Here is a 21592-nt window from a genome sequence, read left to right on the forward strand (position 1 = left end):
TGAATTCCTTAATTGGGAGGGTTTATCCCCAACCATCTACTGATCAATTTTAAATGATTTGCCATTTTGAGGAGGAATCCGCATTGCTGCTTGCAGCTATATTTGTTTTTGTATCTACAACCATAACAATATGAGGACCTTCACTGGGTCTTCCGACCATCTGACCATCTGAAAACAGATCTGCATTTTAGTTGTTGTCAAAAGTGTTCAGAACATTTTGCAAAGAATATTTACAAAAGAAAAAACAGATTTTGAAATCTTCTGGAATGGTGGACATTCCTAAGTCAGGTATCCCAGCCTTCTCTTCATGGCTTTCTCAGGTCTCGGATGCCATCTCCAATGGCTTCCGGGGACTTGGACAAAATGGAGCTGTTGAGTCAAAGTCTGAGGACCCTGAGGACTCCGTAAAATGTGAGAGTTCAGACTCCGATGTAGATTTGAGACAAAACTTGATAGATGCTCATGGGTCTGGAATGGATGTATCCTCCATGGGTCCACAAGAGAGGCTGGAAGGCCTTCAAGCCCAGCTGGCATTGCATGATCTGGGAAGCAGGTTTGATTCTGTCCCCTCTGACACATGTCTCACTCCCATCGGTGAAGAGACAGATGAGTTGGAGAGCCGGAGGAGTCTGCTGGCATCACGCTGCAGTAGCGCTGGTAAGATTTCGGTTAGCAGTTTTGGTCTGTATTCTTGGTTCGTATTTATAAAAATCTGTCCGTTCATTTATACCACATCCAAAGTAATCCATTTTTGTTTGAATGTGGATGTGGCCTCAGTTTAGACATTATTGGTGTGTTTTTTTCTTGTCACAAACTGGTTACCTGCTTGTGTGTAAGTTCTGTAGATTAATATTTTAATAAAAAACATTTTAGCGAATGTCCTGTTTCTCTCAGAAATACATCACATTATGAAAGTAAAGTAGGTTGTGAGCTACATTTAATATTGAGTTTGAATATGCACTTTATAAAGAAAGTTATGGAGATATGACATTTGGAATATAAAACATATACGCATTTACAACATTTGTTAAAGCTGAAGTTTGTCATTTCTGTGCCACTAACACCAATGAACAGAATTGCAAAAATAAACATTGTTTTCAAACAGCTTTCTGAATATGGACAACAAACGGATCGTTCCACCGCTGACTCACATCATTGGTCGACACAATATTGTTATGTTGTGCTGGACGGGTCGCTCAAAACAAAGAGAGGAATTTTTTAGCACCACAGAGAAAGAGTTTTTACAGTTTTGGTAAAAATTTACCAAGGAATGGTTTACTTGTTTACTAGTTGACTCTGCATATTAATCTGGGATAAGAGAAAGTGTTAACACCAAAAACGTTTTACACTGCATTCTTCAGTTTTTAAGGAAAGTAGTTAATTATTCTCTGGATAAGTCTTTGGATTCTTCATATGGATTGTGACAGAATCAGTGAATTTCTGAGTTTAAAGAGTTTTGTTTAATTACTTTTATTCATGTTGAGCTTTGTTTGTGTGTGTGCGTGCGTTCGTGCGTGTGTACAGTCTTTTTGGATATTTAATATAGTCAGTAAACTGAGAACACCCCCTCCCAAAGCAAACACTAGAGCCATTTAATTTACACATGAATACACTGTACAAAAACACACATATTAAATACACACGCACACCTTTTCTCACTCTCTGTACACGTGCACAAATCCACAAAATACATGCAAATATACATCATCTGTTCTATACAGACACACTGTCTTACACACACACACACACACACACACACACACACACACCTCATCTCCAAAGAACTCTTTAAGAATAACTCCTGCATACACATTCAAACATGTCCACAACCAAGAACTAGTCTAATGATCGATGGCCTTATCAAGAGTGTCTCTGATCAGTTAAACCGTAATACAGTTGTTTTATAGAAACAAGTATTGTTTCATACAGTGAATCTATATCAACAGTGTATATAAGAAGCATCCATCTCTAGATCTATGTTTATTGCTTACACAATTTATTGTGTGTGCAGATTCACAACCTGACTGAGTGTGTAGTATAGATTTGATTTTGGAGTCTCTGTATAGGCTGAGGTAGAGTAATCTTTGATAGGCACATTGCAGTACATTTCAGAAAGTGTGATGTTTTTAAATTAGCTTTTTTGTAAGCTTTTAATTTATATGAAAGAAGTTTAGCTGGCAAATGAGAATTATGCATTTTATAGTTCAATGAGGGCTTGTGTAGGCAATGTATTTTAGCTGAGCTGAAAGGATTTTGAAAGTATCATTAGAAGAGTAAATTAAAACAAGATGGGTTACTTATCAATCAACAGGTACTCCACCAATAAGCACATGGAGTGGTTGCTGTGGTAATGCAGTACATCCTAAGACTTCAGAATAAAAGAAGGACAGTCAGTGCATTCTATTCAGAAGTAATTATTCCCTATTCCCTATTGAGCAAGAGCTTTTGTAGGGTTAAAGAATGCCAGGGTCAAAAAATAGCTGTCATTTAGAATCTCCAGTCATTTTTTTCGACTTGAAAGACTTGACTTGAAACTGAAAAAGAACATAACTTTTACATAATCTTTACACACTTGGTTTATATATATATATATATATATATATATATATATATATATATATATATATATATAATATATATATATATATAATCATAATTATACAGTGAAGAAAACACTGGATGTTTGTGTTGCAGAACAACACAAACATACGTTACGTTCTTACGTTCAAAACACTGGAAGGAGCGCAAATGCGATCTAAGGGATCTCAAGATGTGTTTAAAGATTGAGTATTAAACTATATTTAACTTGACACAGTGACCTAAACATTTTATGTTTATGAATCAACGCACCCGAGTCGTCTGATGCAGGTATAAATAGACGGGCCCTTAAACAAGCCCTCATAATAAAACTACAACTGATTGACAAATTCACTTGTGAAATGGATTGCTGTGAACTGTATGCCAATGATTGAATTATGATCAATAGTATGGTAGTAAACAATACATTGTATTCTAAAGCCGCTTTTTGTATTGTCTTATCAATGATGAACTCTTTTGCTACAAGAATGTAATGCATTTTAATTATATGAATATTTTAAATATATATATATATATATAATTAATTTTGAAATATTTAAAGATAATTATATATTGATATAAATATGTATAAACATTATATATTGAGTTATTGTTATACAAGGGGCTTTCTCAGCAAATATTTGTATATTGCACATGTAATTAATTTGATTAAAATTTGTAATCGATTGACAGCTACAACATTAAAACCACCTGCCTAAGATCGTGTAGGTCCCTCTCGAGCCGCCAAAACAGTGCCAACCCGCATCTCAGAATAGCATTCTGCAATGCTGTAATTCTCACCACAGTTGTACAAAGTGATTATCTGAGTTACCTTAGACTTTGTCAGTTCGAACCAGTCTGGCCATTCTCTGTTGACTTCTCTCATCAACAAGGCGTTTCCATCCACAGAATTACCACTCAATGGATGTTTTTTTTTTGGCACCATTCAGAGAAAATGTTTGCGTGAAAATCCCAGGAGATCAGCAGTTACAGAAATAGGGGAATAGGGGATCTCAAATATTATATATGATTGTATAATATCACACAATATATTTATAAGTATTATAAAACATTGAGGTTATGCACACAAAATAATATTCAAAGACTGATAACTGATGACACTGTTTTCTTGTTGAAACAATGGGGTTTCTCACCACGTCAATGAGAGGACGCCAGGGGGCACCTTTGGTTTCATAATGCAGATGCGAACGGCTTCTGCACAAGCATCAAAATTGGATGCTTAGGGGAGTGAGAACGGGTTGTAATAGTTTAACGTGTTACAGGTAGCACAGTGAATGTTGCGAACGTCAGTTGGACCACATGAGAACATTGTTTAGAGCAGTTCAGTATAATATGATGTCATGCTTGCTCTTCCTTCAAAGTTCCCTGAGAGAAGATATAATTTATGCCATATATATTAAAGTAAACACTTCAGTATGAGGAACAGGTAACCATGGCAACTTTTTATGCTGCTCCGCGAATAGCCTCTTGAGCGTGTGTGTGTGTGTGTGTGTGTAGAGAGAGAGAGAGAGAGAGAGAGAGAGAGAAAGTGAATGATGTGGTGAAAATGAAATGAATGAAAGTGGAACTATAATGCAAAAGAGAGGGAGAGAGACAGAAAGACATTACAGTAACTGCCCACTTTCTGGTGATTAGGTGCATATGATCAATGCGCCTGTTGTTTACACTCACTCCAATCCCACCATTAAAGAATACAGCAGTGTAGGAGTCATCTACAAATCATACACTCTGTACTACACAACACACACTCTCTTCTTCACTCTCTGCTGATGGAATAGGAAAAATAGCATTGTTATTGTACTAAAGTATCGCTTTCACTATTATTAATACTTACATTTTGGGATTAACAAACCCTTGTATTTTCAATTTCAGCACATACAGTTTAAGTCAGAAGTTTACATACACCTTAGCCAAAAACATTTAATCTCATTTTTTCACAATTCCTGACATTTAATCGTAGAAAACATTCCCTGTCTTAGGTCAGTCAGGATCACTAATTTATTTTAAGAATGTGAAATGTCAGAATAGTAGAGAGAAGGATTTATTTGAGCTCTTATTTCTTTCATCACATTCCCAGTGGGTCAGAAGTTTACAAACATTTGTTAGTATTAAATTTACTTTAAATTTATTGCATTTAAATTGTTTAACTTGGGTCAAACATTTTGGGTAACCTTCCACAAGCTTTGTGATGGCCACTCAAATACCTTGACATTGTTGTCTTTAAGCCACTTTGCCACAACTTTGGAGGTATGCTTGTGGTCACGACCCATTTGCAACCAAGCTTTAACTTCTTGGCAGATGTCTTGAGATGTTGCTTCAATATATCCACATAATTCTATCTATTTTGTGAAGTGCACCAGACCCTTCTGCAGCAAAGCACCCCCAAAACATGATGCTGCCACAGCCATGCTTCACAGTTGGGATGGTGTTTTTCTTTTTCCTCCAAACTTAACGATGGTCATTATGGCCAAACAGTTAAATTTCTGTTTCATCAGACCAGAGGTCATTTCTCAAAGATCTTTGTCCCCATGTGCATTTGCAAATTGTAGTCTGGCTTTTTTATGGTGGTTTTGGAGCAGTGGCTTCTTCCTAGCCCAGCCTTTCAGGTTATGTTGATGTAGGACTCGTTTTACTGTGGATATAGGTACTTGTCTACCTGTTTCCTCCAGCATCTTCACAAGGTCCTTTGCTGTTGTTCTGGGATTGATTCTCTCCACATTACATCTCCTTACCCGAAAGAGATCTCCTTCCTGAGCGATATGATGGCTGCATGGTCCCATGATATTTATACTTGCGTACTATTGATTATACAGATGAATGTGGTACCTTCAGGTGTTTGGAAATTGCTCCCAAGTATGAACCAGACATGTGGAGGTCCACAATTTTTTTTTCTGATGTCTTTCTTTTGATTTCCCATAATGTCAAGCAAAGAGGCACTGAGTTCGAAGGTAGGCCTTAAAATACATCCACAGGTACACCTCCAATTGACTCCAATTAGCCTATCAGAAGCTAATTGGCTCATTGCCTAAAGGCTTGACATAATTTTCTGGAATTTTCCAAGCTGCTTAAAGGCACAGTTAACTTAGTGTATGTAAACTTCTGACCCACTGGAATTGTGATATAGTCAATTAAAAGTGAAAGAATCTGTCTGTAAACAATTGTTGGAAAGATTACTCGTGTCATTCACATAGTAGATATCCTTAACGAATTGCCAAACTATAGTTTGCTAATATGAAATCTGTAGAGTGGTTAAAAATGAGTTTTAATGACTTAAGTGTATGTAGTCTTCTGACTTCAACTCTATCTCATTCCACACTTTTGTGCTACAAAAATTAGTGATACCTCAAACCACGTGATCAAAATGAAAATTTTCATTTTGGAGTTTACCCCTTAGTAAACCCTTTAATACCTTAGCAAGTGCATAGTAACTCCCTGGCAACCACTAACAGCACCATAACATTGTGGTGGTGAGTGATAACCTGTTGTCTTCTGTTCCTATTTATGTGTGTGCAGTGAATAGTTACGGTGATGATGGGGAGATTTCTAGCTTGTCAGACAGCGAGGATGAGTTAGCAAAGCATTTTGAGATCTCCGTGTCCCGCTCACAAAGCTTCCGTTCAGGGGTTTTGGAGGTCAACAACCATAGTGCACCAGGACATCAGCACAAATTTAAACGTCTGCTGTCTGACCAGGAGGAAAGAAGAACAGAGCCATCTGACTATGAAGGTACACACACACACACACACACACACACACACACACACACACACACACACACACACACACACACACACACACACACACACACACACACAGGTGGTTCCCACATTCTCCTCTCAATTCTCCTCAAATATTTATATGAGCACATGCTTGCTTATTATTGCATGATATGTACAGATGACTGCCACAGATTCCTCCACCACACTAAATATTTCACCATCCTTGAAAGCAGCTCCTTGACTTTAGTTAGGGTTAAAAGAGTAGGATAGGTTTTAACTAAAATGTAATAAAAGAGAAAGTCTACACCACCCCCAAAACAAATACTGCCATTTATTCGCTCACCTTCATGTAATTTCAAACCCGAATGAGTTTCTGTCATTTGCATTCACTTTCATTGGGAAACAGCAACTGCAACATTCTTCAAAATTTCTCCTTATGTGTTAAAGAAAGTCAAAGAACTTTCAAATATTCTTTAATAAATTCACTTCATTCATTAAGGAGATAATAATCACCTTTTGTAAAAATTTAAAATTGACTGTGGTCTTGTCTGAGACCATAAGCCAATGCTCAAATTCAGGCTAAGACTAACCCTGCATCAGAATTCCCAAACTGACTGTCACAGTATGTACTGTATTTGAAGAAGTACACACTTCTCGGTTGGTAAAATTAAATGTTCTTTTAGGTTTGCATGCAAGTAGTATGACTAGATTCCAGACATACATCATCCATGGACATGGGTTTTGACCCGTGACCCAAATAATTACAAAAATAATCCGCTCTGGTTTTGTTAAACAAGTTCCATTTAAGCACAAGAAATAACATCTTTGTATGTACGTATATATTTATCACTTACTGTTGAAAAGGGGCATCCGTTTCGCAATTCACTGCAATTTCCTTTAAATCCAGTGCTTTGAACATGACGTCTCCTCAGCTCCCGAGCTATTTTGGGATTGTAAAGATTCCAGTCGATCCGCACTTTAGAAATTTGCCGGAAATAGTTGGTCATCCGGGTATTTCTCGCTAACAGTTTCAGGAATGCTGTGGATTCGGACATACTGCCATTGTTATACTGTTTTAGGCATGCTATATATTAGGGAAGTATGGCTTCTCGGACCATACTCGGACAAAGCGTAAGTTTTGAGATGGAGATCCAGACCAAGGCCACATTTATATATTCTTGAGAGGTCTTTGGTTGACATCAGTCCAACCTGTTCTTGAATTTTTAAACAGATGTTGCATGATACTGAGAACTGCCTTGCGAGTGTGAACTACATTTCAATCTGACAATGTTATGAAAATGAAATGCATAAAAAATCTGTTTCTTATTATTTGAATATTTGAGTGTGCAATACAAACCCAGAAGCCTTTTATAAATATTTGCATATTACGCTGCGTGTAATGTCACAATTTATTCCCCTAATGCTTAGTCAAAATCTCAGATCTCTTACTAACTGCAGGTTGTGCAATGAAGTTACGACAAAGCCATATTTCAAATATATCTTTCCCTCTAGGAATTTGTGATCTTGCTATCGCAAGAATTTATGCAAATTCAATCAATCTCCACATTATTTGCAGTAGCTTGCCATTTGTATAATTTCCGCAGTTTTTCTGCAAAAACTGTGAATTTGAGTTAATCCAAACTCCTTTCTCCATATTAACAGCGGCAAAAAAATGCTCAAAAAGCTTGAAGCAGATGAGACATCCAACTGCACAGCCTTTATTGTATCATCTCCACAGTATAGTCGCCTCCTCTGTGTCACTGCGTGTCATTAACCCTGCATGTATGAACCCGCAACAACCAAGAGCATTTGCCATAACACAAATGTTAAAGTGAAACCGGAACGCTTTGTTTTCACAGTCAAAACCCTTGTCTAATCTTTTAAACAGTGCGTGTACATCACAGCTAGCGTTAAATCTTCACGCGTTGCTCTTAATGGTCCGAGGTGCGGGTTGGTGAGGGCCATAGTTAATCTGTAGTCCTCATATAACACACTGTTGCAGCATAAAATAAGACACAACATTCATGTAACTTGATCAAGAATTGGCATTTCTATATTCTCTTAAAATTATGTGATTAGAATTTCAAGTGCTCAGTAATCACAGTTCTGTGCAAAAGCATCTCTCTGGTCGCCATGGTAATGGAGTGACTGGCCCTGTCTGCAGTTAATTGGGTGATGCTGAGGACTAGAACAGTTTGTTCCCTGATTGAGATTCCATTAAATGAAATTCATGGAGTCACACAAGACAAGCACATAAGTGCTTAAATTACTATCATTATCATCTGTGAAATATCAGCTTTGGGGAGTCTGATTGGCCAAATGAGCTTGTCCTACAATTATGATATTCGTCATTGTCAATAAAATTGCACTTGCTAAACATTCAGTGTGTGTTTCAACCTCAGTGTGTGTCAGGGAAAGTGTGTCTGTTAAGCAAGACCTTACTGGATCTGTGTCTAGAGATTTCAATATGAAATACATTTTTCTTATCAAATTATCTGGGCTATGATATACTGTGCATACTCTTACTGTATGTCAACAATTGTCTTATTTAGTTTTAATTTGATTTCTCCTAAGGAATTTTAGAAAAAAAAACCTTGAACATGGATATTTAAATGAAAACATTATTATTATTATGAAACACATACACAAAAACTCCATTTGGTCTTCTGAGTAACTACGCAACTTGTGAGCAATAAACGTTCCCTCTCGTTTGGGTGCCCTGCTCTGTGAGGTCGAAATCCTGTACTCAAACGTATGAAATTATCAGATTTTGTCCTGTTCTCTCTCTTTGTTTAGAAACTGAGAGAATCAGTCTTCAGGGTTTTCAAGATCCCCTCTCATCCTGGCGACACAAAGGGCCAGAGCTGAAAGATCCCCTATCACAGAGTCCTCTTCCTGAGAGCCTAGCATTCACAGACCCTCTCTCAATGATGGCAGAACGGATCTCTGTGGGGTCCCAGGACATAGAGGACAGTCTGGAGGCTCTACCGAGGGACGAGGGGAGTCAAATGGGCAGGCAAACCCCACAAAGGACTCTGGCAATGGACAATCATGGTTATGAAAACAGCGAGACTACAGATTACTCTACATGGAGCCCTGAGGTGTGTATGTGTGTGTGGGCACTTGTATGGGTCAGAGCCTTCTTAAAATCATTTACAAATGTATTTTCATTCTCTTTTTACAGTGCTCGCGAGGCAGACTAAACTAATTTGGTTAGGAGTGTGTTATAAACCCCTAACCTTCTATACCTAAACTTTCTGCAATCAATTGATTGATCATCATTCAAATATTTTAGATATTTAGATTAAGTGCAATTAGATTAGATATAGTGCTGTTTTTGTAAACTTTACACTTCATAATTTATACTACATTTATACTTTAGAGTTTAAAGCCATATTTCACCCCAAAATTAAGATTCAGTCATCATTAGCTCACTCTCATGCCATCCCAGATATTCATGACTTTATTTCTTCTGCAGATCATAAAGATTTTTAGAGGAATATCCATACAATGCAAGTGAATGGGTGCCAAAATTTTGAAGCTCCAAAAATCACATAAATCAGCATAAATGTAATCCAAAAGACTCCAGTCTTTAAATAAATAAATGTCTTCAGAAGCTATCCTCAATCAATCTCCACTGTTAACTTTCACATTCTTCTTGTGTTTTTGGTGATTTGCATTCTGCATGCATATGGGTTTCTCACCCACACCTAACATATCACTTCTGAAGATATTGATTAAAACACTGGAGTCTCAGGGATAACTTTTATGATTACTTTATATGCTTTTTGCAGCATCAAAAGTTTGGCACCAATTCACTTGCATTGTAAGGACCTACAGAGTTGAGATATTCTTCTAAAGATCATAATTTGTGTCATGCAGAAGAAAGAAAGTCATACACATCTGGGATGGCATGAGGGTGAGTAAATTATGTGAATTTACATTTTTGGGTGAACTTTCCCTTTAAAGTCTAAAAAATAATCTCCCATTTATTTACATTGATTGAATGGTAAACATGATAAATGCCATTGTCAGTGGTGACGTTGTCATAATATTTATATACTGAATTATTATGACTTGTCTTATTTCTTAAATCTTTTTGCATATTAAATTGTGATTGGTCTTGTCTTACATACAGAATGTCTTGCATATATCATACCATTTATAGCCACCTTTGCACTCCACAGTGGCTAAATTTGTGTGTGCAGCCGACTAAAAACAAGATGCGTGCTGAGTGTTATGACACCTGCAAAGCGACTCTGATGCTGCATTTCATTTACATTGAACCAAAGGCTAAAACATAAGCTTAATTATAAAATTACCATCATTTTTGCTGCATTGCAAACACTGACATTTATTCATATGCCGGTCCTAATTTTGTTTTGGGGTATATTTGAACTTTTCCATTGTAATTAGATGGTCTGGCTCTCTCTAAGTCTCTCTGTGTCTCCTTAACTCTCTGTCGCTTCTGAAGCTCTTCATTCTGTATGAGAACTTTATTTCTACTTTATTTCTACTTAATGTATTCAATTACAAATTTTATTACCAGCTTAATATCTTGAGTGAATTGAAAAATTAACATAAATTTTACACTGTAAAAATCATATAGTTCAACCTAAAAACTTATGTTCAACTGCTGCCTTAAAGTTAAGTTAAATCAACGTGGCTTTATGAATCATTTTAACTCATTATTTTACATTTAGTTTAAACAGTCTATATGTAAAATAATGAGTTGAAATGATCTGTAAAACCACAATGATTCAACTTAAAACTTTAAGGGAGCAGTTGAACTTAAGTTGTAAGTTAAAGTTGTTTTTTGACAGTGTAGAATGTCTTAGTATTTGGTATATCTTTTACCTTTTAATTTAATGACAACATATATTAGAGCTGTCATGGATTCCACAAGCAAAACATGATGATCCATGTTATCACAGTATGATTTGAAAATGTTTCACAAGAGCATCTTGTGTGCTTCAATGGAAGCAAGGATATCTGACCTTTTGCAAGGGAGTTAACATTGGTCAATGCCACAAATTTTCTTATTGTATTAGTGACCAATATATAGTGCAGAATATTAAATGTTTTTTATTTATTTTATGCTATAATGTTACTTTCTTTTACAATTTTAAAGTTGTTTAAATCAGTTTTCGAATCACAGATTTTCAATGTAGTTTCAGACTTGTGGACCTCACTTTATACATTTTGCATGTGACCATGAGACTATTCATGTCGTACCCATATATCACTCTCCAACAGCTTGAGCGACCTCAATCCCACTCTCTGAGCTCTTTCCCTCATGGGCACATCTCAAAATGTGGTGACATCATAATTGCCCTCGACTACCGGGCCGACACCCACAGGCTCCTGGTCACTGTTGTTGCGGCCGAAGGCATTCCAGACAAGGCACGGAGTGGCATGGACTCCTGGCAGGTGCACGTGGTGCTGTTGCCTGGAAAACGTCAGCGGCACAAGACGGCAGTGCAGAAAGGTTCCATGCCACGGTTTGAGGAGACCTTCCGGTTCTCAAATCTGGAACCAGGGGATTTGGATTCTTCGGCACTGCGCTTCCGCCTGTATGCGCTTGGGAGGATGAACAGAGAGAGGATGATGGGAGAGAACATGTACAGGCTGAACAGACTGAGACACACAGAGCAACTCGAGATCACGCTTGTGCTGGAGCCACGCAGTAACCTCAAGGTGTGTGTTTGACACTTCCATAGTTAGTGCCTCACAGTAACGTCAATTTTTGCTTTGTTTTAAAGAATAGCAGGGATGAGTCAAAATAAATTTTAGTTGTAGTCAACATTATGCCACAAATGCTGTTGATTGAGCTTAACTTGTATTGAACATTCCTGAACATTCCTTTAAACATATTTGACTACTCGTTTATTAAAAAATACTATCAAATCTAATTCAGTACAGAGGAGATAGGAAACGTTTGTTGCTAAAGTTGTACATGCTATATTATGGTTCACGAGTTCACCTGCCCATATAATCTTTGAGTGATGTAAGCATGTAACGTATGTGGCTTGCTGTCCGCAAAATAGGGTCTCGATTATAAGGCTCGACACGAGCACTAATTTACCCCACTTTTGGGACTAGTGAATAGATAAGGATAAGAGTAGGAACTCTTAAAATAGAGGATGGCGATGGGGAGATGGAGGGATGCCAAAAGGACCATAGCCAGGAAAGTGTAAGCAGTGGCTTATATATTCTACCACTAATTAGCTGATTAGATGGGCGGGTTCCTCCCAAACCTTCATTTATTTAACTTAATTTCACAAGTTCGCCTGTCCTTATAACCTTTGGGTGATGTAGGTAAAACGTATGTCGCTTGTTGTCCGCAAAGAAGGGGCCCAAGGATGAGGCTCGACTCGAGCACTAATTTACCCCCCAAAAAGTGCTTACGTTAAAATGAGGACAGCAAGCTTATTAGTAGTGTATATTCTTAGACATGTTTGACTATTGTGCTGTTGTTGAATTTGACAGCCACTGGAACAAACAATGCTGCTCTTTTGCTCAGTTTTGGTCTCAAAATTACCTTTTGGAAGGCAGGGTTTTGGAATGAGGGGGTGTGGCCATTCAACTGTTCATTCACATGAAAGCTTCAGAACGCTAAAATCGCTAACAGCACCTTTAAGGCAAAAAGTTTAATTCAGGTAGGTAAATTGAAAATGGCCTTTGTTCACATGGTCTTATGTTGCTTTTCGAATGAGAGGCCCTGAGGTGGGGGTTCCACACTGCATTCGAACAATAGAGTGCTTATACATGTGTGACTGCATTTGTACCGAATCATGGTTATTTCCGGATTAATGCCCATTGGTTCCTATGCCAGATTCTGTCTGTCAACAGTTCTAAGATCTGACAAAAAGCTTGTTAATTGGATATCCATTTAGGGATAGGGGTTTTGTGCAGTCATGGTCTGAGTTCCTATGAGGAACAAAGCGGGTATATGCCCAACTGAACTGCCGCATTTGTCCGCACCAACCGGTATGGACACATTTATAATGGCTATGCTATATGGTATTAAGGTTACGTTACATGTAACATTCGATCGAAGATAAACTTTCTGTGTCTAGTACAAGACTGTGGGGGGAATGGAGTGGCATTGACTGTGTGAAAGCAGGAGGGTTGCGTATTGTGGTTAACAGTAGGCTACGTGTTATAATAGAGAATGCTGCTTTACGCTTTAAAGAGCTGAAGTTTTTACTGGCGACAGTTTAAGAAGTGAATGGTATGATTTTCTACAAATAAATTAGAACTGAGCTTACTAATTTTGTGGTTTCATATTAACGAGAAAAGATTATATTAACTAGATTCCTATACTGAACCGAAATAACTTTAAAACATTTCTGCAATTGCTTGGAATAATTACAGCTTAAGACATTGTAATGAGGAAGGCAATATATATATATAAGATAATCCTAAAAAAAGAGAGCTAGGCAAATTCATCCGGTGCTGGTTTGAGCATGTTTACACAAAGAACGGCTTGACTTATTAAATAAGTTTCATCTGATCTCAACTCTAATAATTCAGTAGTAATATAGTGCTTTAATATATTACAACAGCTGAAGCACATAAATACTGGAAGAAATGTCTTTGCGATTATAATAAAAGTTCAACTGCATTAATATTTTTAAGTGGCTGCCAGTGTAGGTGCAACAATGCTGCGTGATGTAAAGAGCTGCATATCAACAGAGACGTCCACTTGCATTAAAATTAATGGTCCCTCCTAACAGGTGAAAGAGCCAATGACTTTTTACATAAAGACATTGCCTGTCAATTAACAGGAGAACATGCATGTTGATTAGCTGAACCGGCCTGAAAAATAGGCTAGGAAAAATAGGCTAGGTCAGCATAGTAAAGGAAAGATAATAAAGGCGGAATTAAAGTGACGGACACCATAGCCACCAGAGATAAACAAATAAATAAAATAAAAAAAACAAGCTCCTGCTGCAGCTTCTGTCGAATAACAGCATTATGTGCGATGGGAGAGCTTTATCTGATGAGAGGACATTCTTTCAGGCTAAGCAGTGAGTCACCGCAGTCTTCCATAATGGGTCCGTGCAACCAAAACTGCCATAAGCCAGACAACAGTTTGCAAGTGCTCATGGGGACAAAGATCTGACTTTTTTGGAGAAATGTCCTCTGGTCTGATGAAACAAAAATTTAACTATTTGGCCATAATTACCATCTTTATGTTTCGAGGAAAAATGGTGAGGCTTGCAAGCCGAAGAAAACCATCCCAACTGTGAAGCATGGGGGTGGCAGCATCATGTTGTGGGGGTGCTTTGCTGCAGGAGGGACTGGTGCACTTCACAAAATAGATGGCATCATGAGGAAGGAAAATTATGTGGATTTATTGAAGCAACATCTCAAGATATCAGCCAGGAAGTTAAAGCTTAATCGCAAATGGTCTTCCAAATGGACAATGACCCCAAGCATTGACAAGAAGTGACGTTTCAAATGCAGGTGATGTGTTGCAGCTGGCTTTAGCACATTAGCCAGCCTAAGTTCAACACTTGCATCTTAAACAACGTCCATATTCACACAGCTCCCGGTGATTTGGGAAATATCTGGCAAACAGAAATCGATCTATTTGCCTCAGTGGAGAATACCCTCTGGTACTCAAAGTCCCAAGTTGTCAGGCAGAAAGTGGTGACCACGGGTGCTTCCAACACACGTTGTGGGGCGGTGTGCGATGGATGCCCAACCTGGACAGGTGTGAGGAGGGCGTGGCACATCAACTGCTTAGAGCTATCGGCTGTAATTCTAGCCTTAAAGACTTTCAGTCAGAAATAGTGAGCTGTTATGTCCTGGTTTGCTCAGTCATCATGACAGTTGTGGCATATATAAACAGCCAAGGCAGAATTCATTCACCACCACTGTCGAGAATGATGCGTCGACTCCTCCTATGGAGCGAGCATCATCTCTCTCTGAAAGTGACATATGTCCTAGGCTGCCTGAATTACGGCACAGGCCTACTGTCACGCTAAGGGGTGAAATCGGGCGAATGGAGACTTCATCCTCAAACTGTACTGAGGATTTGGGAAATATTCGGCAAAGCAGAAATCGATTAATTTGCCTCAGTGGAGAATGCCCACTGTACCCTCTGTTATTCAAAGTCCCAAGTCTCGCTGGAAGGGACGCAATGGCACACAAATATACGGCGAAATGGCGAATATATACGGCAAAACGCAAATATGTGTTTCCTCCGGTATGCCTGATCTACTCTGTCATATGCAAAGTCTGAGAGGACAAGGGAACGGTTCTATTTGTTGCACGAAATAGCCCAACCAGCAATGGTTTCCGGAAATGATGGAGATGCTGTACAGCTCGCCATGGGAAATACCAATGAGGAGGGATCTCCTCTCTCAGGCGCAAGGCACAATCTGGCATCCCCAGCCCCAGCTGCGGAACCTGCATGTGTGTCCCCTAAACAGAGCGCACTACATGCGCCAGAACTGACGTGTTCAGTCATGAACACCATTTTACAAGCCAGAGCACCATCCACTAGACGCTTCTACGCACTAAAATTGAAGGTGACACTGATTGGTGTCTCTCACACAGCAAGGACCCAGTAAACTGGTCCATACATGAAATTCTAATATTTCTTCAAGAGCGAGTAGACGCAAGACTCGCCCCGTCAATGCTCACAGTGTATGTGGCAACTATATCTGCGTATCATGCACATGAAACCAGCGCCTCTATAGGCAAGCATGATTTAATCATAAAGTTCCTTAAAGGAGCAAGAAGATTAAACCGACCTCGGCCAGCTACAGTCCCGACTTGGGACTTATCTTTAGTCCTAAAAGCTCTCGCAGGGCCCCCCTTTGAGCCTTTGGACTCTGTTGATTTGCACATGCTCTCCATTAAGACCATACTACTGCTGGCTCTGGCCTCATTAAAATGGGTAGGTGCACATGCATGCATTATCAGTCCACAATTCATGTCGAGTTTGGCCCCTGTCTTTCAAACCCAGGAAAGGCTATGTACCCAAGGTCCTGACCACACCCATCAAAGTGCAGGTGGTTCACCTTCAGACCTTCTTCCCTCCTCAATGTATTTCAGATGAGGAACAATCATTGCATTTGTTATGCCCTGTGCGGGTGCTACACACATGCGTTGGATGCACCCGCCAGTTCAGACTGTCTGATCAGCTCTTTATATGCTTTGGAGGATGCACAAAAGGAATGTCCGTCTCCAACCAAAGACTTCTCACTGGATTGTAGATGCATTTACCCTGGCTTATGAGTCGCAGTTGCCCAATTGGTGTTAAAGCACACTCAACTAGAGGCATGGCCTCCTCATGGGCATGGATGAATGGTGTGTCCTTACAAGACATACACTGTATGTTTTGCAGCAGAATGTTCCTCGCAAAACACATTCCCAAGGTTTTACAACCTAAACATAACACCTCTTTCTTCACAAGTCCTTTCTGTTTAGAGCACTTGCTATTAACTGACCACATATATATATATATATATATATATATATATATATATATATATATATATATATATATATATATACTTGATCAATACAACAGTTTCTATATTATCAGAAATATATGTGGGAAACACCCTTGCGCTCCCCTCGATGCCTCAAGCCTTCGTTGCTGATTCGAAAATGTCAAAATAAATGTAGGATATTTTAGACATTGTTTGACGTTCTTAACCGATTTATTTTAACCAATGTCTTTATATTAGTTGGTTGTTTTGTTGCAGTAGCCTGTAGGGCTCTTTGAAATAACTGAAATAATTTGGCGAGGTCATATGGAACCGTTATGCGGCCAAGATCTTGTGCTACTTTATAGCCGTGTGTGTTTGCGTTTCCTTGAAACCTAAGAATGTCCATCAACCAATCAGAATCAAGCAGTCAACAGACCTGTGGTATAAGGTGAATATATTCTACAGATAATTTGTTGATTAGATGGGCAGATTCCTCCCAAACCGTCATTTATTTACTTCATATATTTTTAAGCTGTCACTTTAAAATTGTACGTATCTGTTTCAATCCAAATGACAAAAAGAAACAAAGTACATCACTGTTTATTCTCTATCATTCCACCTTCTCTGCAGACAGTAGACTCTCAGTTGTCTTTCAACACCCAGAGTGACAGTGCTTCTTCTAGTCAGTCTGTGTTTCATGGTGGAAATCCAGAACTACTGCTGGGTTTATCATATAATGCCACCACAGGACGATTGTCAGTGGAGATCATTAAAGGCAGTCACTTCCGTAACTTTGCACTCAACAGACCTCCAGGTAAACATACTTACACACATATTCATGCAGTCACACACAAACCAACAGAACACCAGGTTCAGAAACACATTTGCAGGCATCGTTAGACCCTCAGGAATTACTTCGGAGCAAATCAATTTTGTAGAGCTCTCTGATATTGATTGAGCGTAAATGTGCTGCAGTGAATCTTTTCTACACGAATGAACTGCAAACACACACATACACTTTGGATAGAGTAATTTGAGTGTATCTTCACGCATGGTTGTGTTTTGTAGGTCAAGCATCTATCAGAGTCACATCTCACAATGATGCTGACAATGGGTGGTGTTTACAGGTCACTTAATCGAGAGACCCAGAATGACTGGAAAGGCTGATGAGTCACCACTGGAGAAAAGCACACACACACACACACACACATGTTGGTGCAGCTATCCTTATATGGACTCTCCATAGACATAATGATTTTCATACTGTACGAACTTTAGACTCTATCCCCTAACCCTCACAGAAAAACTTTCAGCATTTTTACATTTTCAATAAAACATTGTTTAGTATGTTTTTTAAGCTATTTGAATTATGGGGACACTAGAAATGTCCTCATAAACCACATTTATAACATAATACCCTTGTAATTACCAGTTTGTAACCTAAAAAAATGTCCTCGTAAACAACCCAAACCTGTACACACACACACAAACAAACGTACAGATCAATACTAACAAGAGGTGTGCAAAATTATGGACTTTACTTAAAATTTAAAGGCATAGTTCAGAGAACATTTACTCATCATTTACTCACCCTCATGATGTCCCAAACTCGAATGACTTTCTTTTATCTATGGAACACAAGAACTATTTGTGAACAATGTAAGTCAATAGGGCTAAAAACTTTCAAGCTCCAAAAAGGACATAATGGCAGCATAAAAGGAATTCATACAACTCAAGAGGTTTATTCCAAGTCTTATGAGATACGATAGCTTTGGGTGAGAATCAGATCAAAATTTAAGCCCTTCCTATTCCTTTAGGTTTTATTTTAGCTAAAAGATTACCATGGAGACAATTCTACTAGATTGTGTCATGTACCTCTAATGTCATAAAGTCTATAATGCTAATATTTAGTGTAAAAAATACTTAACAGCATGTTTATCCCCTTTTTTATTTGAGTGTTCTGGCAACCATAAACTGTACAGTCACTTATTTTCACTTCAAATATTTTAAATAAATTATCTAAATATACCTTTTAAATAAACCTTTGATTAATTACTTTCCATTGTTGTCCGATGTTGCCTCCAAGCAACATGTTTAAAATTATTATATAAAATTATTATTTTCTCATTTTGTTTTTGATTTTATTAATGAAGTTTTATTTTCATTTAGTGCAAGAAAAGTGAATCAAACATTATTAAAACTATGATATCATAATGCGTGCAATAGAGGGTTAAGTGACATCTTTCCACTAGAAGAGACAGTATAGACCTAAATGTAGTCCCTAACATGTAAACAATAGAAGAATGTCTTGTAAACAATAACAGAAGGGTACACAATAGTGTAAGTGACAAGGTATTTCGCATCATATCTGTTACTGCACTATGTCTTTTATCACGATTGGAATCCTGTAAAGACCAATCAGCATCCAGGACTGGAACTATCCCTTTTATAATATAGTGTTATAGTTATAGTGTTGAGTTACAGTGCTGTGTAGGAGGTGGTGTGTGATATAGCAGAAGAATGTGCAACTTTTTTATTTTGGTTTGTTCACATACTGGCATTGTGTAAGTTTCATGAGGATATGTTTAACATCATGGATTGTTTTGCAACTGTCTTCCAAACAAACACAACTTTTCTCTCTTTCTCAGATACATTTGGGAAGCTCATTATGTTGAACTCAATGGGACAAGAGATCTCCCGCTGTAAGACATCCATCCGCCGCAGTCAGCCAAATCCTGTCTTCAAGGAGACGTTTGTCTTTCAAGTGGCGCTGTTCCAACTCTCAGACGTCACATTAATGGTCTCCATATACAATCGGCGGAACATGAAACGCAAGGAGATGATTGGCTGGGTGGCTCTGGGCCAGAACAGCAGCGGAGAAGAGGAACTTCTTCACTGGCAAGACATGAAAGAGAGTGGAAACCAACAGGTCTGTCGCTGGCACACCCTACTGGAGGCTTAGTGGAGAGAAATATTTGACTGAAATATAATCGCACTAACCTAATTGTGCTCAGGATATTCCTTTGGGAAGAAAGAGAAAGACTGTAGAAAGCAAGGCCAAGCTTACCCATGAATGAAAGTGAATGAACGAGTATTATACAATGATTGGTTACAAAGATAAGGCATGCAGTTGTGAAAATACCTTGCAAATACCAACAATCAAAAAGAAAACACCCACACACCACTTTCTTTTTCCCTAAGGGTACTTAATACAGCCTCTTATCTGATCTCCAGGAAATTACCTCACAGTATAATACACAAACTACTCTCTTCGACCCCTGCAACAGCTAATTAAAACACATTATTGACAGAGCCAAGGTGATTGTCACCTAGTGATTTCACAATCTGAGGTTTTGATATGAAATAATTAACACCTTTCTTCAGCTGATTCTAAGTTTAGACTAGTTTGTGATTATTGGGGATGTTCTGAAAGATCAAACATCAAGCAGAAAACTGTTAGTGGAACACATGCACTTTCATACATGCTCTCTTCCTAATGGCACTAAAGTTGTTTCATTTATTAAATTTGTATCTACAGTACATTCAAAACATTCTGTAATTTATAGTCCTAATGGATAGTGAGTAAATAAAAGTCTGCTCCCTGGGAAAGATCCATCCCCTTAACTTTTTTTGTTATACTTTTATAATGCTGGTAAAAATAGGGCTCTCAATCTGCAAATTACTTAAAGATTAATGTTTAGAAATTATGACGTCTCAAAGACTGAAATGTTGGTACCCTTATTATCAACAGTCATGCTTTGATGAGCATCACACAGATAGTTATGCTAACCACTGATTGTCTGAACACACAACACAGACACTTACTGTATGCATGTCCAAGACATTGACAAGTCCAGAAATCTTATTCTGAATATTCCTAAAACAGTCCACATGATATTAAATTATATTCAAATGCATGCCTGTAATATGCTTTTAAAGCGCCTGCTCAAATCTATATGTTTTTTATATATATACATATCATTTATATATACAGTATACACGTATCAGTGGTTTTGGAGATTATAGCATGGTAAACATTACATAATACGGATGCATCTTCAATGTTCCAAAATCAATAGTGCCTGTTCTACATGCTTTATAAATACTGAGTGTTTTTTGAAGATATATATATATATATATATATATATATATATATATATATATATATATATATACTGTATATATATATTTGTCTGTTATTAAAAACATCTCTAAGACACAGTGAGTTTTATGTATTTACAGTTGAAGTCAGAAGTTTACATACACCTTAGCCAAATACATTTAAACTTATTTTTTCACTATTCCTGACATTTAATCGTAGAAAACATTCCCTGTCATAGGTCATTTAAGTTCACAATATTTTAAGAATGTGAAATTTCAGAGTAATAGTAGAGATAATGATCAATTGCAGCTTTTATTCCTTTCATCACATTCTCAGTGGGTCAGAAGTTTACATACACTTTGTTTGGAAGCATTTCAATTGTTTAACTTGGGTTAAACATTTTGACTTCAAACAAGTTGCTGGAATTTTGTCCCATTCCTCCAGACAGAACTGGTGTAACTGAGTCAGGTTTGTAGGCCTTCCTGCTAGCACATGCTTTTTCAGTTCTGCCCACAAATGTCCTATTGTTGTCCTTAAGCCATTTTGCCACAACGTCGGAGGTATGCTTGGGGTCATTGTCCGTTTGAAAGACCCATTTGTGACCGAGCTTTAACTCCTGGCTGATGTCTTGAGATGTTGCTTCAATATATCCACATAGTTTCCTTATGATACCATATATTTTGTGAAGTGCAGTAGTCCCACCTGCAGCAAAGCACCCCCAC

At 38.0% G+C, this 21592-nt stretch overlaps 1 protein-coding gene across 2 annotated transcripts in view; it reads left to right on the forward strand.

The window, feature by feature from the left end:
• LOC127618236 (synaptotagmin-16-like) overlaps positions 1–20845 on the forward strand; it is a 48022-nt gene extending 27177 nt beyond the window's left edge. Inside the window, exons 1-6 of one of the 2 annotated variants that reach the window (XM_052090584.1) lie at positions 267–657; positions 6112–6324; positions 9114–9418; positions 11574–12014; positions 17399–17582; positions 19417–20845. In XM_052090584.1, the coding sequence (XP_051946544.1) occupies positions 267–657; positions 6112–6324; positions 9114–9418; positions 11574–12014; positions 17399–17582; positions 19417–19730 (1848 nt within the window). In that variant the 3' untranslated portion in view covers positions 19731–20845. Of the gene's footprint in view, positions 1–266; positions 658–6111; positions 6325–9113; positions 9419–11573; positions 12015–17398; positions 17583–19416 lie in introns of those variants that run through there. The other variant, XM_052090585.1, reaches the window with a different exon arrangement.
• Positions 20846–21592: the final 747 nt, after the last annotated feature.

Source organism: Xyrauchen texanus, chromosome 24, assembly GCF_025860055.1.
Source record: "Xyrauchen texanus isolate HMW12.3.18 chromosome 24, RBS_HiC_50CHRs, whole genome shotgun sequence".
NCBI lineage: Eukaryota > Metazoa > Chordata > Actinopteri > Cypriniformes > Catostomidae > Xyrauchen > Xyrauchen texanus.